Consider the following 16,233-nt stretch of genomic DNA (forward strand, 5'->3'; position numbering starts at 1 on the left):
TTAGAAAGAAGTTTGGGGCATGTGAATGCCCCTTCCCATACAGATTGTTTCTTTTTTGTGAAGATGTTGTAAACAGCCTCTAAGATGAATCAGGAACTACTTCTCCACTCATTCTAGTACGAAAAGCCTGAACACAGTTGTGCAAAATAAAATAAAAATATCAGCAATGCTACTGCTCACAGTAACATTTTATTACCAAGGGTAGTAAACACCAAACATAATGCGAACTATGCAAAAAGGCAAAGCCAACTACCATTACACGCAGAACACCATTACATCCGACCACTAAAACACTTACAGCCTGGTCTTAGAAGTTCTGTCAGTTCAGAAAATGATGGATGGAGACACCAAAAATTAATGTGTACATTGTATATGTTATTTGCCGTAATTTTTGGCAGTGGTTTTACAATTTTCTCAAACAAATTTTCCTTTTGATACAGTTAATAGAGGTATTAACAATGCAGTGCAACTACCGTTTGAGGAGCAAACTCATCAACTCACACACTGTAGGTACCCAATTTTCTGTTTTGTTTATCAAATTTATAGCTCACAGGATCATCTGTAAAGTGATTAGGTATACTAGTTTCTAAATCGTAAATACAAAATTATTATTCATCTTGTGGAACTTTTATTGCTAATTACAAATAGCAAAGTTTTCAGATATAATGCATACATAAAATTATACGACAACAGATCTTTGCCGCTGTGCTAAGTGAACAAACCAACAAATACTGACAGAAAATTATAAATAATTATTTCTTGGAAAGTCAAGCAGGAAATTTATTCAACATCTTGATTTTCTATCAAGCAAATAGCAAGAAAAATCAAAATCATAATCACATCATAGATAACAACAGCACAACAGAAACTACAATGAATTTGTATCACAGAGTTCACAACACAAAAAGCTTATGGAATGTCACTTTAAGCACTAATTGGTTATCAGGCACAGTGTGTTACAGTCTTACCATTTAATTACAAAGTAGTTATGATAATGCAGGTGATCTCTCCCCACCCACCCTAGAGACACATTGAGCACTATTGGAATATACAGGAAAACAACTCTAAATTTAAAGTTTCATCTGATAACAGTTACTCTTACCTTGTCACAAACAATGAAATACATGAGATCATTAAAACCAACACTAATAATTCAGAGCAGAAACAAAACACTAAGTAAATATGATTTCAATTTTTGGGCATTAAATTCAAAATTAAACAGCAGTTTCTGCTAGAAGCTATTATACAGGTACATCAGATCTGTAGCTAACGTAATCAGTTGAACAACTGTCAAGAATTACACATGCAGCAAAAAGAATAAAAATTAGCTTAACACATCTCTAGACAAAAATCAACTGAATTATGAAAGCACTGCAGTAGCCTCACCTCTTTTAGGACAATATAATAAATAGACTTCATTCTACTACCACTTTGGTTCATTTCATGTCTTGTTATATATTAGGGTACCGACATGCCAATGAATGAAAAAAGAATATAATTTTTTTCAAGAATAATAAGAAAATTGATATTATTAAAAATTAAACATTAAAATGAAGCTTGCAAGGAATTATGTTGAAAAATTGGTGGGGACTAAATGAACTATGTTGAAAAACTGGTGGCAACTAAATTTCATATTTCAGAATAAGGCATTCCAGTTTTTAATTTCTTTATTTGATTGTTTTAGGAAATTGTGTTTGTTTCACAATAACTAAGCATCTTTAGACTGTATCATGGTAACTGCCCTGAACTGATTTTTAAGCTCCTGCCCCAATATTCATAAACCAACTCTGTGCCTTGGAAACCATAGTGCTTATACCTTTCCATTTAGAGTTTTTTGACTAATGGAAATGGCTTCACTGCTTCCAGTACATTTGGAAACCTTTTTAATTCTCAGTTTTTTATGTACTTATGTTCACTATGATGGAGTTAAGGAAAGAGAAAAAAAGAGAAAAAATCACACACACTCTTCCAGGTGACAAAACACATCATCACTGACTCACTTAAGTTTGACACTAAAAATCTTGAAAAACATTTCTTGACAAAGGAGCCTGTATACAGTCTTTGGAAGGAAATGTCATGCGCGCAATCTAAAAAATTATATTTGGAGCTTTATAATCACACTTTGTTTTGCTGTCAAATACAAATTAAGTATATGTACACGCAGTATATATTACTATTTTTCAATGTAAACACAGTTTAGCAGTCCATAAAAACTGATGAATGTCACACTGACGAAAATAAAATTTCACGATTACTATTCACAGTCGTACATGGCACTTGCCCATTTCAATAGTTCACTTCTCGTCTATTTTACAAACAATATACAAATATTTACAGTTGCTCATATTTTACACACGACATTGCACTTCACTACGAATTGGGAGGGGGCGGTCTCCGATCGTAATCTCTCTCATAATCTCTTCGGTAATCCCTTTCCTTTCCCCCCCTCCAGTCGGGGGGAAAACCGCAGCCAGGGCCAGCAACACCCATTGGTCCAAACCTTTCCCTGGCATAATGTGATGGAGGAATTTCACTGGGAGGATAGCCAGGGCCTCCAGAAAATGATGAAGGAGGGGGAATATAGTGATTGCCATAGTTTGATGGTCCTGCTGCATGGAATCTGTAATGCAGTTATTTACTTCAGTTACATTTGCAGAAAAACAGTCTTGGATTTTATATCAAGGAAAGCACAACATTTCAATTTACTTTATTGAACTAAAAAAAACAAAGCAGGTACCTTCTTTTATCCATTCGATGATTTCGATCCCTTTCTCTGTGGTAAGAGCCCCCAGATCCGGGTGGACGCTGGTAACTGTCATACCTATCACGCTTGTGTTCACCAAATCTATAACATTAGAATAAAATTAATTAATAACAATAATGGAAAAGGAGCTGCAGAATATGTAGGAAATTTTCTTAAGCTAATGGCTGAGAAACTATTTCAACAAAGACATGTGTGTGTGTGTGTGTGTGTGTGTGTGTGTGTGTGTGTGTGTGTGGGAGAGAGAGAGAGATACTGATTTTTGAAAATGAGGTACTGAGCAGTTGAGGAAGGGGTTGGCATTGCCATCCCCAAATTAAGGAAAAATGGTGGAGAGCGTAGGGAGGGAGCTGGTGGTATTCTCTAAGTTGACGAACATACTCCATTCATTTTGGTGGAAAAAAGCCCTGAGTATCAATGGAAAGTCCTGGCTGGAATATCAATAATATTATGAAAAGAATAGACTGCTAGTCACCATAAAGATGACACGTTGAGTTGCAAACACGATGAACAGACTGTTAAGTATAAGCTAAAGCCTTCTTCGGGAAAGACAAACGCAAACACATTCATACAAATAAGTACACCTCATATATTCACATGACTGCTATCTCTGGCCAGACTCTGGTACTCTCCCTCTAAAGCCTATACACTTGCATTCAGGCCTGGCCCTGCCCAGAATTAGCACTAATGTGTGTGTGTGTGTGTGTGTGTGTGTGTGCGCGCGCGCGAAGTGTGACGCTTTTGCCAAAGGCCTATATGTAACAGTCTTTTCATCGTGCCTGTCTGCAACTCAACTTGTCATCTTTAAGGTGAGTATCAATCTATCCCTTTCATGATATTGGTGAAGTAAGACACAAGGCATGGAAAAATTCTTGAAAGTTTCACAAAGGCCTAAAGGACTGGACAGTGTTTGATATTTTCTCAGAAATGAAAAGGCACATAAATTACCTTTCCACAATTTTTTTTATTGACTGCAAGGGAAATCAGCACTTTCTCACTCCCGTGCCCATACATGAATGTTGTTGCTATAGGAGTTTTTTCAAAATACCTCTCATGTCAACCTGCACTGAATTTCATATTTTATTTGTACTGGGTGAAACTCCTTAATCATCATACAATACTGTTACTACTTTAATTGGCAACAGAATTCTGCATCTTCTGGGTTCAAGCAAAGAAACATTTATGGCATATTTTGGCTGTCCTTCCCTTACTCGCTTACACATGCAGACAAATTCATTAAGCAAAGGGAGGACTAATAGTTTTCAGATGCTGCTACAAGAAATGGATACTTACAGAAACTTTAACACTGATCACTTGTAAGTTTTTTTTTTTTTTTTTTTTTTGCAGCTATAATGAATCTATGAATTTTGCTTTTACAGAAATCAGTTTCAAAGTAACACAACAGTGCCTATGATTAAAGTTGTAATAAGTAGATCCTGCACCCTTAGCAGAACTGCCAAAGCTGTGCCTCCCCCCCCCCCCCCCCCCACCCAAAATTACCTTTTGGCAATTTTTTCTACAAAGATTTTGCGAATTTTATCATTTTGTAAGTAGGTTCAATAAAGTGATGTAGTATTGGCAAATATACTTACCAGTAATTGAAATACAGTGAGGAAAAATATTGCAGACAACAAATTGAATGTATCACTGTGATAATAAAATTATACATTGTACAAGCTTTATAAAGAAACTGAAAGTAAAAAAAAAAGAATACCTTATTGTTTATGGCCACTAGTATACACTGGTTTTGTTATAACGTGTACTAAAAAACAGATTTTATTTGCTGCTCATAAATTACTGACAGTTGATAAATTATTAATTAGGATTAAAAGAAAAGAAGATATAATTAAAAGTTGAGAAAATATTCCTTTCAGAAATTGTGTTTTGCTATAATTTTGCCCTTCAATGCCTTGCTTTGAGTGAAGTAAACTCAGTTATTCTGTCACTGGAGTCAAGTTTAGCAGCTGTATTGTATCTATCAACAACATAGCTAAATTTGACAGTCTGCATTCACCCATAATTGACCTTAAGTAGGTTTCTATTACCTTCAATGTGCAGAAACCTTATTCACTATGTGCTGTAGTCACTGGCATTGTCATAAATATCCTCAAAGCTATTTTGATAATCACCTCTTAAACCATACTTAAAAAAAAAAAAGCAGCTATCCAAATGGGAAGCTGTGTCAAAGACCTTAATCAGCTTTTTCACCTTGATCTTGACAGCAGCTATTTCATTACCTAGCTACATGGTGCCAATACCTTTGCTACATTTGGCACCAAAATCAGCTGCATCTTTTTCAAGATAAGATACAGAGCTTCCATTTAGAGCACTTCCAGACGAGAAAATTCTACTGAATAATACGTTTGTTCACGTGACCATCTTTCGCAGCAGCTGTTAACATCTGCTATTACAGGTTATCTTTTTAATTAGACTGCAGTCAGCTCAAGACAGATAACCTGTAATAACAAATTCTACTGAATACTTTGAAACAGTGCATCACAAACAGTTTCTCAGCACAGACCAAGTGTTCTGTTTCTCCAACCACCCTCTCCACCTTTCTCAAAATGTTAACAGTAAAACCACACTGGATGGGTATACAATTACGTATTTCCACCCACCTTCTTGCCACAGATGTTTAAATTTTTTTTGCCAAACCAGGTGGCAAATTCAATGCTATATCAGGGTAGCACTCTTTCTTTGCAGTGAATTATCAGCACAGTCCAGCAGCTTCATTTTTTGCTACAAACTCAAAAGAGATTAATATGAGCAGATCCTCTGGAACATTACACCAATGAAGTGCAATACTTATCATGTATCTCTCTAGCCCATTTACATTTCCAATCTGTCATTTAGTGTTTGTTACAAAAGATAACTCTTGCTCATAATTTGTGAGTATATTGTTCTTGGCGAACCTCCTAAAAATATTATTAAAATTTCTTTAGTTATTACCTTCAGGGTGACTCTGCATGTAGTGTAGTTTTACAGGCAGGTTAAAGTGTAAAATGTAGAGTGCAGATTGCAGCTGTGCATACATTCATGTGATAAGCCTTGTTTTATCATCTCATGATTAGTTTGTATATGAGTTACCCATAACATCCAAAGCTTGAACTAACACTGTGTAATAATCTTTACAGCATAACAACTTAACAGTGAAAATAATAAGTTTAAAATTTCAGAACACAGCCATGTCAATTGGAAAAGTAATACAGGGTGTAGATATCTACCAATGAAAGCATTATATTCATATGTGCACATGCAGTCGTGCTCAATTTTTCCTGTGAGCTTATACTGTTCTGATACATTGTTTAGTACACCGAAACACAATACCAGTAAAGGGATGTACTCTCTTGGGGTAACAGTAGCATGCACAGTGATTAATATTACTTGCCAAAGCAAACTTTAGATTGATCGGTTTTAAGCAACATTGCGTGTACCTCCAAGAAACAGAAACAGAGATCCTAACATTCCAACTCGAGTATTCATACAAGTGAATGTGGGCAGGAAACTTGCACTGTATAGTTACCACTTCAAGAATGAATGAGACATGCTCAAACACGGCAGGCAGTCAGTTGTATATGGGCTGGTGTTGCACAAGCTGTGCTTTGTCTACCAAGGAATGGCCACTTGTTAAGTTTATGGTAACATTGACCACTAGTGAAGCCACACACCTGAATGTGATGACAGTAAAGATTTTTGTCTCTTTATGATACTGACAATTTTGTAATAAAATAAAGCTTCTATAAGAATTTTCCTCACTCTAAATTTCAACAGCTTCCATGCTTGAAACCATGATTGCACCTATGTTCCAAATCATACACCTGTGTGTGATATTTGTTTCTGCAACAAAGAGAAGTAAAACAACTTACTTGACTTCAAACTTTTGTATGCACTTTTCACCACCTTTTCCACTGGCATGTGTCCTTCCGTCTCCTTCTCGTCTTCTGCAAATGCAATGGCATCAACAGCAAGTTGCTGTACCTGTATGTGAAGACTTTCCTGTTTGCATAGCTGGTGACAATGCACACTGCTTTCTCAATAGGAACGTGGCTGCACCTAGTACAGTGACCAGGCCAGTTCCCACTATGGCCACGTCAACGTATCGCTTGTCCACTAATACTAACTTTAATAAGATAGCAGTGTGAGAGACATGTTTCAGAACGGCTACTCTTTCTTTCAATGTTCTGATGATGACATAACAATAACTTCATCACAGGAAATGTTGGAAGAGGTATATAAGTGGAAACAGGATTACAGCTTGGCCAAATGAAGTGTGTGCCTGGAGGCAGAATTGTGCCATCTTGTACTGCAGCAAGAGAGAGAAAGAGCTAGACGAGAACTCAGTGTAAACAGAAAATTGAACGATCAGAATGCTTCTCCTCTGCAGAGAAATAATACAAATTTGTGACAAACAAAGGCATCTTGGTATAACCGAAAACAATTTAATGATGAGGAAATGTCAGAGCATGTACACAGTACTGTAACTCAAAGAAATCAAATATGATGCCCAAACTAGCTTTGCAAAGACATATCATGCTCAAAGTGTTTATTTGCTATGGCACTGCTAAAAGAAAAACACAGAGAATACAATTTACCAATGTACATCGCTTCTACCGAACACAAACGTAAACGAGAAAACACGCACTAGAATTCTAGATGACACCACACAAGCCAAGATAAGCTGTGGCCTTAGACAAGGTTGTCCACTGTCATCAACACAATTTCATTTTTATGTTGATGTCATTAATGAATGGTAGAAGAAAATACCCATATATTTCAAAATGAATGACATCACTCTAAATAAAATGCTCTTTGTGATTGATCAAGTGATTTTAGCAGACTCAGAGGACGATCTCCAATGACGACAACATATACTTGTGAAAGTAGCACAGGAATATAATTTGAATATCCCTACAATGAAGAGTAAAGTGATGGTATTCCAAAGAAATGAGCTAATCTTGACCAATATAGTTATCACCAACAAAACAACTGAGCGGGTCAACAAGTTTTATATCTAACAATGAGTTGCGATTTTACCTGTTCGTCACATCACTACATCACTTCAAAAAGCTACAAATGTTTCAGATTTAGTGTGGAACAATAAAGTGGGACTTTCGGAATAGCACACAGGAGACACTTGCAATATTTTAAAAAGTAATGGCCTTGGAAAAACTGCTTTGTGGAAATGAATGCTGGATGGACTCTAATGCAACAAGAGACCAGAGGTATAGAAAGTGCAGAAATAAAATTCTTTAGAAGCATGATGGGCTGCACCTCATTGGATAAGAAAGGAAGCGAAGACATTAGAAGAGAACTTAAGACATTTAACTTCAATGAGGAAATAATAAAATACAGAATGCAATGGAGGGAACATGTGGCAAGAATGGATGGGGTGAGAATACTACAGATGTTGCTCAACTACAAGCTGAAACATATAAGCAGCAATGTTGAATGGCCATAGAAGAGGTGGCTAGATCAATACTTCTGAGGGGAGAACAAAGCAATAATACTTTAATCCTTGATCATAATGATGCTTCACACCTGTTGTGTTGCATGTACAGACTTTGAGTATGTTGTTACGCCATTGAAAGAAACTTTCAGAGTAGTGATGCTGAAATGTAAGTGTTTCATTCTTTCTAGAGTAACAACAAAATACCTAATGCATAAGTAAGGGCTACTTCCAGTGCTCTTACAACACCATGTACTTGAGCAATGCCAGGGCCTATTGCAGAGAATACGTTTGTTTACTTGAGCATTCTACTTAGATGAACAGAATCAGCAAAATGACTAACAACTCCTGTAATATTATAAAACTGCCACAGGAGGTCCCTCTCCTCCCACCCACTTGCCCAACAGCAGACGTACCAACCAAAACTTGGGAGCAGTGAAAGTACTGTCTGGAGGGGCATGTAAATTACTCATCCCCACCTTTTACGGCAGCTTCCTCCAATGTCACACTTCCCTCCAGTACTGAGTCAGCAGAAATTGTGAACCAAACACAATGTTGCTAAATAAATAATGTTAGCAACAGATGGCTCTTGGATAATAGTAATGTGTTTATGAGCAGTAACTTTCAGAGTCTTTAAGCAGTTGAAGTCCCTTAAAATGCTCAATGAGTCAATAAAATAGCTTCAGATATGTGATTACTTTTTAAATGAGTTAATATGTTAGAGTTAGATATTTGACATTAAGCATGTAAGCTAGAAAAAGTTCAGAAAATATCTGAAATTATGCTTAAAGTTTGTTGGAACTTGTTAAATGTTCTCATTATGGAGTACTAGATGAATAGAGAGCTGGTAACTTGAGCTTCATTTTAAGTAAAAGCAAGTTTTTCATGCATCTCAGTGTTTATGACATCATGTCTCCTGAACTTTGTCATACAATGTTATAACTTTACAGGTATATTCGGTGGTATAAGTTGACTTGCAAAGTGTGTTGCAAATAGAGTTTGTAGTAAAGAAGCCTAATGCTGGAGTTTCACTGCAAGAACAATGAAGATGTAGTAAGTGCTGAACTTCTGTCCTTACATCTTTAATGGGAGCAGTTGGGATGGGGAGGAGGTGGTGGTGGTTGTTGGGATGTTTAAGGGGGACTAAACAGCGAAGGTCATCAGTCCCCCATTCCAAAATCAGGCGAGCCGAAAATCGACGGAGCAGGTAAAAACCAAAGGGGGAGGAGACGACCCCCCAGGCGCTAAAAGAACACAAATGGAGCAACAAACATTACAGACAAGAACAGGACAGAGGAACACCAGACAGAAAGAAGCAGAAGAAAGGAAGACGGCCGGAGACTGGTTGACTGACCACGAGAACAAAAAAGGGAAAGAGCCAACCATCTCACGGCACACCAGAACAGCAACAGACACAAGGACAAAAGACACAGAAAAGGAAAGGTGCAGGACCTCCCTAAATCGAACCATAAAACGGACTACCACGGATAAAATTTAAAATGGCATCAGCCATGGAGGCATCGTCAGATAAAACCAAAGCCAAAGTGCCCGGGAGATTAAAAGATTGCCGGAGTGTGCGCAGTCGAGGACACTCCAGCAAAATGTGGCCGACCGTCAGCCGGGACCCACACCGACACAAGGGGGGATCCTCCTGACGCAACAGATGGCCGTGCGTCAGGTATGTATGGCCGATGCGCAGCCGACACAGGACTACCGAGTCCCTGCGAGAAGCCCGCAGGGAGGAACGCCACACATCGGTCGTCCCCTTGACAGACCGCAGTTTATTCGGGGCTGTCATGCCACGCCACTCAGCAGCCCACATCCCAATCAGCTTACGGCGCAACACCATCTGCTGGTCGCGAGCCGTAAGGCCGACCTCCAAAGCCGGGGCGTCGATCGCCCCTTTGGCCAGCCTGTCTACACGTTCGTTCCCTGGGATGCCAACATGACCGGGCGTCCAAACCAGGACCACCGAACGACCAGAACGGGCAATGGCGGAGATGGGGAGGAGAGGTTAGGTTTGTCTGAGAGAAAAAATTTCATAAAGAATTGAAATTTCATTTAAAGTTTAATATTTTGAACAAGGCTGTGCTTCAGTAACTGTCAGAGATCAGTAAATGAATCCAAAGCAAACCAGTTGCAACAAAAGGTGGTTTTATTCAACCTTTTACCATGGTTTTGACGGATGTAAACCTGTCTTCTTCAGAAAAAAATTGTAACAAAATTTCACATTGGAAATCAAAATAATGAAGCGATCTGACATTTATCCAATGAAAATATGCTGTCAGTGTACATCATTATGGGCATTATAACATATGCTGACCCCTACAATCTGGATTTGCAAGTAAAAGTAGTTAAAATCCAGAAATAGAACCCATCAAATGGATTTTAACTACAGCAAATAAACAATGTTTTCAGCCTTCAGTTGCAAGGTAATTTTATTTGTTTACCTAGGTTTCGATTCCAGTAATGGAATCTTCTTCAGAACCTATAAATTAAACCACATATGGACATATATTACTCACTAAAATGCATTATCAGTCTAATGATTGAATAATGAAGAAATTGTGATACTGACAACAATGAAATTATTTTGTGAGCCAAACACTGGCCATGTCACAGATTAAAAATTAAAACATTAAAGACGCATAATCATAAGATTATGTCAGTCAAAATTAAAACCATTAGGGCGAACGTAGACGGAGCTGCGCCGGCCATAAATCAGGAACACACGTAAGCGGCTCGAAAACTAGGTGTCGTGAGCCGTTACGCGGCGAGGCTCGGCCGCGGCCAAGCGCATGCGCAAGCGCAAGCGCGAGAGACAAACTGTCTCAAAATTACTTAGAGCAAATATACATATAAACAAAATGTAACTGAAAGCTGTCTTTCAATTGGACATACCTATCTATTGGTATAGCAACATTAAACAATTTACCTGAGAACAAACTACAAAGCCAAGGTATAAATTATTATTATTATTAAATATTATAGTAAGAGGGGGTAGCCCCACTACAGTAACTAACAATTAGTGTCAAAACCATGTGTGCTGAGCATAAAATGTCTTTAACATAAAAAGGCCTTAGCAACTATGTGTCATTACCAAGCATATAAGGAAATACAAAGACACACATGTACAATCACATTATAATAAAGGGACAAAGCAGATAGGGAAACAGCATCGGCCATTCGAGGCAGACTGTGGGTCAACTTCACTGAAGTAAAGGTTGAAATCCTTCGAAATAACTTCTATTCTTTAATTGCAGCTGATCATTAAGTAAGTTGTCCCTATCAATACTAAGATGTTTAAAAATTTGCAATTCTTCGAGGGTGTCTAGCCTGCATCCCTTTACTTCATTATGCAAAAGCTCTGCGTCTTTTAGAGGCTTAGGAGCATGCGCCTTTTGGACCAGATGTTCAGCAAATGTAGATCCTAGGATCTACATTTGCTGAACATCTGGTCCAAAAGGCGCATGCTCCTAAGCCTCTAAAAGACGCAGAGCTTTTGCATAATGAAGTAAAGGGATGCAGGCTAGACACCCTCGAAGAATTGCAAATTTTTAAACATCTTAGTATTGATAGGGACAACTTACTTAATGATCAGCTGCAATTAAAGAATAGAAGTTATTTCGAAGGATTTCAACCTTTACTTCAGTGAAGTTGACCCACAGTCTGCCTCGAATGGCCGATGCTGTTTCCCTATCTGCTTTGTCCCTTTATTATAATGTGATTGTACATGTGTGTCTTTGTATTTCCTTATATGCTTGGCAATGACACATAGTTGCTAAGGCCTTTTTATGTTAAAGACATTTTATGCTCAGCACACATGGTTTTGACACTAATTGTTAGTTACTGTAGCGGGGCTACCCCCTCTTACTATAATATTTAAAAAAAAAAAAAAAAAAAAAAAATAGAAAAAAAAAAAATAATAATAATAATTTATACCTTGGCTTTGTAGTTTGTTCTCAGGTAAATTGTTTAATGTTGCTATACCAATAGATAGGTATGTCCAATTGTAAGACAGCTTTCAGTTACATTTTGTTTATATGTATATTTGCTCTAAGTAATTTTGAGACAGTTTGTCTCTCGCGCTTGCGCTTGGGCATGCGCTTGGCCGCGGCCGAGCCTCGCCGCGTAACGGCTCACGACGCCTAGTTTTCGAGCCGCTTACGTGTGGTCCTGATTTATGGCCGGCGCAGCTCCGTCTACGTTCGCCCTAATGGTTTTAATTTTGACTGACATAATCTTATGATTATGCGTCTTTAATGTTTTAATTTTTAATCTGTGACATGGCCAGTGTTTGGCTCACAAAATAATTTCATTGTTGTAAGTATCACAATTTCTTCATTATTCAATCATTAGACTGATAATGCATTTTAGTGAGTAATATATGTCCATATGTGGTTTAATTTATAGGTTCTGAAGAAGATTCCATTACTGGAATCGAAACCTAGGTAAACGAATAAAATTACCTTGCAACTGAAGGCTGAAAACATTGTTTATTTGCTGTACATTTCACAGTTGCTGACACGCTGCAATATGTTAAAGATTTGTGGATTTTAACTACTTTTACTTTATAAGCCCTGATCAGATTTTATGTTAAAAGTTTAACACAATAAGAGAAGTATTACATTTAAAAACTGTGTGTCTTGAAGCAGCATAACTGACAGTATACAAATACAAAGACTTTATTCATCCAGTATTTAAGAATGAGAGTGCTTAGCGACTTCCAACAAACTTTACACATAATTTCAAACATTTACAAAACTTGCTGTAAAGAAGGCTAATCCAGTTGCAGACAGGCACAATTAAAAGACACGTACATATATTTTTTGGTCACAGCCTTCATCAGTAAGAGACACACACACCATTCACACACACAAACAAGCACACCTCACACACACACACACACACACACACACACACACACACAAACACAACCGCCAATTCCACCATCTTGCGCTGAGATGCAGGAACTGGCGATCGTGTGTACGTGAGATGTGCTTGCTTGTGTGTACGAATGATGTGTGTCTCTTTTTTATTGATGAAGGCCATGGGCGAAGGCTTTATGTAAGTGTCTTTTAATTGTGCCTGTTTGCAACCTGACATGTCTTCTTTACAGTAAGTAGCAATCTGTCTCTTCCTACATTGTAATTTCCTATACAGAGTTTCCATTGTTTGATTTACAAAACTTATTCTCACTGACACCCACCAGGGTAATAGCCTGCAACAAAATGTTAAGCAAACACAGTGGAATGTGGGCCACTGACCACTAGTAAAGCAGCAGGGTACATTCGGTCATGATGAACAGAGCCTCACGTCATTACCTCCAGCCCATCTCCATAATTACTGCAGTTCTCCAGCTCTGAATTCAGTTGGTCATTAGGTTTGGTGGTGTTCGTACCAAAGCACTTGATTCAATGATTATTATGGTGTAGTGACATCCATATATTAAATGTTCCAGCACGTCTCATGAATATGCAGCTTGTTGTTACTGAGATGGCAACATCCAAATAACCATAATCTGCCGCTCGTATGACTTGCATTACCCACCTACCACATCACTGATGGTGAGGTTGAGAGTCCTCCAATACCAGTACATCTTGCGGTGTTTATTGAACTAATTTCATTGGCACTGCTGGTTGAGAGGACCGTCCGGAGCATCAGTATCTGATTGGTGCTGCAGGCATTTCTCTTTCGGTGCTGCAGGCACTTCCGGGTACCAGGACCTACCTGTCTGCTGAGGCCAGGGTCAGCTGACTACATGGCTTACAACAAGGAGGTACGTCCCAGTGAGTCACAGCAGGTTACCATCATCTTCCACAATGGGATCGAGGAACAATGACACAGTGTGGGGGAATAATATCACATTACAGCTTCATCTGCCAGACAGTAGCTCGCAAGACTTTGGCCAAACGGCTGGTTTAGAAGCCTTTGCTACCACAAAAGCCGAGCCAACAACAGAAGTTAGCGAAATCCCCCTGTGGCACTGACAGAAGGTGTCAGCTGGGGCTGATGTGATGACGTAGAACTGCAAATCTGAAAGACTAAATATTAACTTGCTTATCATGGTTTACTAGTGCCAAAAGACATTCAACAGGTTCCACAACACCATTCTGACTACGAGATGAATCCACTCGGCACCCCTACACTTCTTTACTACGAACTCTATTCACAACATAGTTTTCAAACAATATCCACACATACCACTGAATGTACCTGCAAAATTATATCATTATACAACATGTAGTTCAGAGGTATTACATCATAAACATTGAGATGTGTGAAAAATTTCCTTTTGCTCAAATTAAATACCAGATTACCCAGATCATATTCATCTAGTGTTTCATAATAAGAGCGCTTTGCAACTTCCAACAAACTCTAACCACAATTTAAAACATTTTCTAAAAATTCTCTCACTTACATGTCAAATATTTAATACATTAAGTCATTTCTTAAGTAATCACATGTTTGAAGCTGTTTTATATGTGTCAGTTCGATTCTTTAAAGAATCAGGGGTTTACTGGTAATTGATACTTGGAGGAAGCTACACATCAGAAATGACAACTTGACAATAGTGTGCATTCACAGTCACAGGAAGAGGAAATATGCTTCTTCTCATATGCAGAAGATAGGAAAATGAGGGATAGGAGCACTCACGCACCACTCTCTGCGAATTTTTAAACTGCTTTTCTTTGTTGTTGTTTTCACAGTCCGTTTTTGTGTCCATCACCACTCTATGCTTACACCTTTGACTAGGGTCTTATGTTGCTGCACTTTCACTGTGGTCCTGCCTATAACGATTCTAAGAAAGAATGTGAATACTAATCACTATGTTCATACTTGGTGGTTAATTACAAAACAGTGTATCTGTCTTTTCCTTTTTGCCTTTGTTGTTTCCTTTGCCTTTTCCCATCACTAAAAGAGATGTGTGGTATCATTAGAAGAGGTTTATTTCACAAAGCGAGAGCTGTACGTAAAAGACAGCCATGTTACTAATAAAATGGCCTAAAACATTAATTTCTTTGGAGATACTTTTGAATAGAGTAGGAGATGTCCTACAAAAGGCCTTTAATTCAGTCTTAAAGTTCACTGCATTACCTTCAAGACATTCAATATGCTTTTGCAGTTTTTGAATACACGTGTTGTCATGTACCTGACTCATTTCTGAACTAATGTTAAGTCCATGAAGTCTTTGTAGAGGGTGTTTCAGTCCTCATGTTATATTATGCATCACACTATTTTTGAAAGAAGGGAAATCCTGATGCTGACGTGGGACACCAATGAACATATATATTGTGAGACAGGTGTTAAAATACCATAATATAATTCTTATAATATGCTTTTGTATTATGAGAATACTTTCCTCTTAAAGAGAATATGCCTCACAATATAGTTCTGTAACTCATTAGTGAATGCAAATATGCTTAAAAAACTAGTTTCTTGCCAGCTGCGGTGGTCGAGCGGTTCTAGGCGCTTTGCGCGACTGCTACGGTCGCAGGTTCGAATCCTGCCTCGGGCATGGATGAGTGTGATGTCCTCAGGTTAGGTTGGTTTAAGTAGTTCTAAGTTCTAGGAGACTGATGACCTCAGATGTTAAGTCCCATAGTGCTCAGAGCCATTTGAACCAAACTAGTTTCTTCATTTTTAAAGCACTTATTGCAGTAATCATGGGTACTGCAAATGCAGCTGAACAAAATGTGCTTCAATAATTTTAGGGTGTGGGTTTTTCAGTTAAAGTTGTATTCTGTTTGTAGTCCCAAAAACTTAACTCTTTCAACTTCCTAAATTTTGTTGTTTGTGAAGTTTTATGATAAGTACTGAACTGTATGTACTGGGCCTTCTCAAAATTTACAGATAATCCATTTGCCTCAAGCCAGCTATTTCTGTTTCTGAATATTCTATTGGCTCCATTTTCAGCAAGAATACTTCCACTACTTTTTCTTCCTATACATGTATCATGTGCGTAATGAGCAAGAATTTTAATATTCGCAAAATGCAACTGGCAGATCATTTATATTTTTGTGAA

At 38.0% G+C, this 16,233-nt stretch overlaps 1 protein-coding gene across 1 annotated transcript in view; it reads right to left on the reverse strand.

Annotated features, from left to right (window-relative positions):
• Positions 1-592: 592 nt before the first annotated feature.
• Positions 593-16,233, reverse strand: part of LOC126088474 (chromodomain-helicase-DNA-binding protein 1) — an 82,000-nt gene continuing 66,359 nt past the window's right edge. Inside the window, exons 29-30 of the mRNA XM_049906616.1 lie at positions 2,738-2,845; positions 593-2,620 (exon numbers count right to left, since the gene is read on the reverse strand). Coding sequence (XP_049762573.1) covers positions 2,371-2,620; positions 2,738-2,845 — 358 coding nt within the window. The 3' untranslated portion in view covers positions 593-2,370. The remainder of the gene's footprint in view (positions 2,621-2,737; positions 2,846-16,233) is intronic.

This window comes from Schistocerca cancellata, chromosome 6 (assembly GCF_023864275.1).
Source record: "Schistocerca cancellata isolate TAMUIC-IGC-003103 chromosome 6, iqSchCanc2.1, whole genome shotgun sequence".
NCBI classification, from domain to species: Eukaryota; Metazoa; Arthropoda; class Insecta; order Orthoptera; family Acrididae; genus Schistocerca; species Schistocerca cancellata.